The sequence below is a fragment of the Scardinius erythrophthalmus genome (assembly GCF_964197995.2).
Source record: "Scardinius erythrophthalmus genome assembly, chromosome: 2".
Classification (NCBI taxonomy): Eukaryota; Metazoa; Chordata; class Actinopteri; order Cypriniformes; family Leuciscidae; genus Scardinius; species Scardinius erythrophthalmus.
Window position 1 is genome coordinate 62,418,992 of NC_138222.1, and position 3,981 is coordinate 62,422,972.

The following is a 3,981-nucleotide window of genomic DNA, read 5'->3' on the forward strand; positions in this document are numbered from 1 at the left end:
TTCAGCAAACATGAGTGCCGACTAGACTGAGTGCTGTAAACAGAGAACGGCAGTAAGGAGAAGTATTGTTTTTTCATGGAAATTACAAGAAAATATCTGCCCATGGAATGGGATGAACGCTGGAGAAGAGAGAAGGAGCGCAGGAAAAGGATAATAGAGGAAGGAGGGGAGAAGTTTGAGGAAGAAAACAGGAAGCTAAAATGGATCATGTCCTACAACGACAGCAGGATGGGAATGAAAGAGAGAGCAGTGAAGGACAACGAGTGCGATAATATGGAGGAAGGTGAACTTCTACGAAGGTATCATAGACAAAGTTACCCAAGCGAGATCTTCCAGACTCTAGGGGAGATGAAGATGGAGAACATTCTCACGGATCTGATCCTGAGCACTGAGGATGGGATGAGCTTCCATGTTCACTCGCTCGTCTTGGCTGCAGTGAGCTCACTTATCCAGCAAAAGCTCCAGGAGAGGGATGGAGATGAGAAGGAGATCTCGCTGAGATTGGGTCCCGAGGTTCACGGTTCGGGTTTGGCTGCAGTGGTGGAGTTCGCCTACACTGGAGCCATCCGCAACCTGAACAAAGACGACATGCAACAGATTCAGACTGCAGCTCTTTGTCTGGGAGCACCAAGAGTCCTGGAGATCTCCAAAGAGGAGGAAGATGGAGGTAACAGGGAAGAAAAACTGAGTAAGATCTCAGCGGAGGAGCAGATGAAAGTTGGCCTGCAGTCCATGAAGGACTTGTGGGCCAAGAGAGTGGGATGTGATGTTGAACTGGTTGCAGAAGGAATGGTTTTTCAAGGTAAGACACCTTGAGACATTGTAACATCCTAAATATGATTAGATGACCTACACAAATCGTGACCATTTGTGCAAGAAAGAGTGATGCTTGCCCATGAGTCACCACAATGCTAGTGTTGTGGTTGGTTGCAGGATGTTGCCATATGGTTGCTTCATTAGCCCCTTTCACACAGCAATCCTGGTAAAAAACAGAGGTAGAAAAAAAAATACATTTATGTCGATGACATCACAAACCTTTTGAATCCATTCCATTCATGCATTATTCAAATTTAAAAATAAATAAATAAATTTGAACACAAGAAAATAACAATCGTTTTTCTCTCCCATTTTGTTAGATGGCTGGTCTTGACTTTTATCCAGCTGGAGAAAAAGACAAAAAATAGTTTAAAAGTGGAAAAAAAGAGGCAGGGGAAAATTACAATTACGTCAGTGACTTTATAAAAAGTTTTGATTCCATATAATCAACACATTTTTAGCACAAACTTTGAAAGTTTTAAAAACTTAAATTTGAACAGAAGAAAATGACACTTGTTTGTCCCTCCATTTTGTCAGATGCTGGTCTTGACTTATCCAGCTGGAGAAAAAGACAACAATAGTCATTAGCTAGTCTTCAGTAGTGAAGGACAGGGGTAGAGACAAAATGACAGTTATGTTAATGACTTCACAAACCTTTTGATTCCATTCCATCCATTCTACACAGTTATATCAGTGACCATTCAAATTCGAATGTTTTAGAATTTAGAAAATTACATTGCAATACTGTCCTTGAACAGAGAAAATAGCATCTTTAAAAGACTCAATTCTTTGCCCTCATGAAGCTCACAGGGTGTTACTGGCAGCCAGCAGCGACTACTTCAGAGGCATGTTTACCAGCGGTATGAAGGAGAGCCAGCAGGAGTCCGTGTCTCTGCTGTCGCTCGGAGCCGCTGAGCTTGAGCCCCTCCTGAACTGGGCCTACAGCGGCACTCTGATGCTCGGATGGGGCTGCGTGTTTGACCTCGCCTCTACTTCCCTCCAGTTTCAGATTCAGCCTGCCATCTCGGTCTGCCTTGAGTTCTTGGAGCAAGAAATGGATGCCCACAACTGCCTGGACGTGGCGTCTTTCGCAGAGGCCTACGGGATGGCGGAGCTGATGGAGCTGGCTGAGGATTTTGTCCTGAGACACTTCCAAGAAGTATCTGCCACCCCAAAGTTTCAGGACCTCCCGGCCGAGAAGCTTCTGGCGTTCCTCCGATGCAACGCGCTGTCCACTCCATCGGAGCTGGCAGTTTTCCGAGCGGTCGTCGTTTGGTTGGAGACAGATCTCGCTGAACGGCTCCCACAGGCCGAAGAGCTCATGCAAGCTGTGCGTTTTTCATTTATGACCTTCAAAGAATTTCGAGAAGTTCGTGCTGTAAACCTGAGCATGGAATGCAGTGGAGCATTTGAGGTTGAACTCTACAAATCGGCACTGAAGGAGTTTGGATTTGGCATCTCTGACCGTGTGGCGCAACGTGTGCGTCACCCCAAAGATGCCCTGGTTTTGGTCGGAGGCGATCAGCTGAATCCAGACATGGATCAACGACTTCCCAGCAAGCAGCTCTGGTTTGTTAACTCTCTGAGAAGTGGAACAGGCCTTGTGAAGGAGATAGAGTGGAGAATGCTGGGAGAAATGCCAGATCAGGCCAGATTTAGACATGGTGTTGGGGTCCATCATGGTCAACTGTATGTAGCTGGAGGTTGCCACTTTTACACAAAGTATGATGTCATGAAATCTGTTTACAGGTAAAGTGATGCATACTTAAAGACCTCACAAAATCCAAAGTCCGGTTTTGTGTAATAAGTAATGAGGTCTTTAAGTCTCGTTCTATTAATTTAGCTAAAAACATATAAAAAACAGAATTTGCATTGCATCGCAGTTTTTCTGTGGGTATGTCAGCCTGTTTTTGTTCACTTTTCTTTCACCTGTTCTCACTTTTTCTCTATCCGCACATCTGCATCAACAGGTACGACCCTGTGCGAGATCATTGGAAAAGGCTGGCAGACCTTCTTGAACTAAGGAGTAACTTTACGCTGGTGGTGAGTGGAGACGCCCTGTATGCTGTCGGAGGAGACAAAGACATCAACACAAATCTTGACAGCGTGGAAAAATACTCACTAGAAACAGATTCCTGGAGGTAGGAGAAAAACATAAAACATGATAAAAGAGCAAGTTAAATATTTTCTAAAAGATTCCTAAGTAACAATTAACTATATTCGGCCTGTTATTGTGAAAATAAAAATGTAAACACAGAATGCACAGAATGAATGAACTGACTGACATCTTGTGGCTCTCAGAAGCACAACATACCTGTAAATGATGGAGAATCTTTGGACAATCATTTGATTTGCCAGTCCAAAGTCAAATGTTATTGTTTAGAGGTTGCTCTTTCAGCTTTGTCTCAGGCTTTTCTCTTTTACGATTAATTGGGATAAATAAAACATAGGCACAAATGAGTCAATTGCCTTTTCTGCTCTGTGGAACAGCTTCACCCATCCTTTGGACCAAGCCTTAAGCGGTCATGCTGCCACCGTCTGGGGAGGTGAAATCTTCATTTCTGGAGGCTTCAACTGCAAGTACCAATGCCTGATGTCGATGTTCCTCTACCACCCAGTGAGAGGAACCACATACCTCGCTGACATGACCCACGACCGGGCCCAGCACTGTATGGAGAGCATGAGAAACCATTTCTATGTAGCTGGCGGGGTGTGCAACCTTAATAAGTACTACACCAACCAGCTCGTCTGCGAGATGTACGACCCGGTACACGACACCTGGACCGTGTTCACTCCTCTTCCCATTCCCCACGTTGGCGCGGCCTCTGCTGTCCTGGAGGAGAGGCTGTATATTCTAGGCGGTTATTGCCAGGAGGACTATAGCGAGGCAAGGCAAACTCACCGCTATGACCCTGTGACTCAGAGATGGGACAGCATGGGAAAGATGCCCGGTCCCGTCACTGACGTGCGCGCATGCCTCCTTCATCTACCTGAGCACATCAGGAAATGAGAAAAATATTTGTTGCTTTTATTTGTATAGCCTTAATGTCTACATAGGGAGCTGCCTTGTGAGGGAGAATTTTCTCTCAAATGAAAACTCATATGGAACGCTCTGTGTATGAGCAGCAAGTCTGATTATCATACAAATAAAAGTCCTTACATGAA

General features: G+C 44.9%; 1 protein-coding gene across 2 annotated transcripts; it reads left to right on the plus strand.

Moving 5' to 3' along the window:
• Positions 1–3,981, plus strand: LOC308686968 (kelch-like protein 33). Of its 2 annotated transcripts, none has more exons than XM_081359106.1 (4): positions 1–802; positions 1,620–2,565; positions 2,787–2,957; positions 3,307–3,981. In XM_081359106.1, exons 1-4 carry the CDS (start codon positions 76–78, stop codon positions 3,824–3,826), a joined length of 2,364 nt encoding a protein of 787 aa, XP_081215232.1. In that variant the 5' UTR covers positions 1–75; the 3' UTR covers positions 3,827–3,981. The 2 variants fall into 2 exon arrangements, with proteins under 2 accessions (XP_081215232.1, XP_081215233.1); XM_081359107.1 differs by having other exon boundaries at positions 1,620–2,385.

Excerpts from the sequence above, each read along its gene's own strand:
- LOC308686968 (XM_081359106.1), top strand. The coding sequence starts at position 76 with ATGGAAATTACAAGAAAATATCTGCCCATGGAATGGGATGAACGCTGG. Across the intron at positions 803-1,619 it reads AGAAGGAATGGTTTTTCAAG|CTCACAGGGTGTTACTGGCA; the intron begins GTAAGACACCTT and ends GCCCTCATGAAG. Across the intron at positions 2,566-2,786 it reads GTCATGAAATCTGTTTACAG|GTACGACCCTGTGCGAGATC; the intron begins GTAAAGTGATGC and ends CTGCATCAACAG.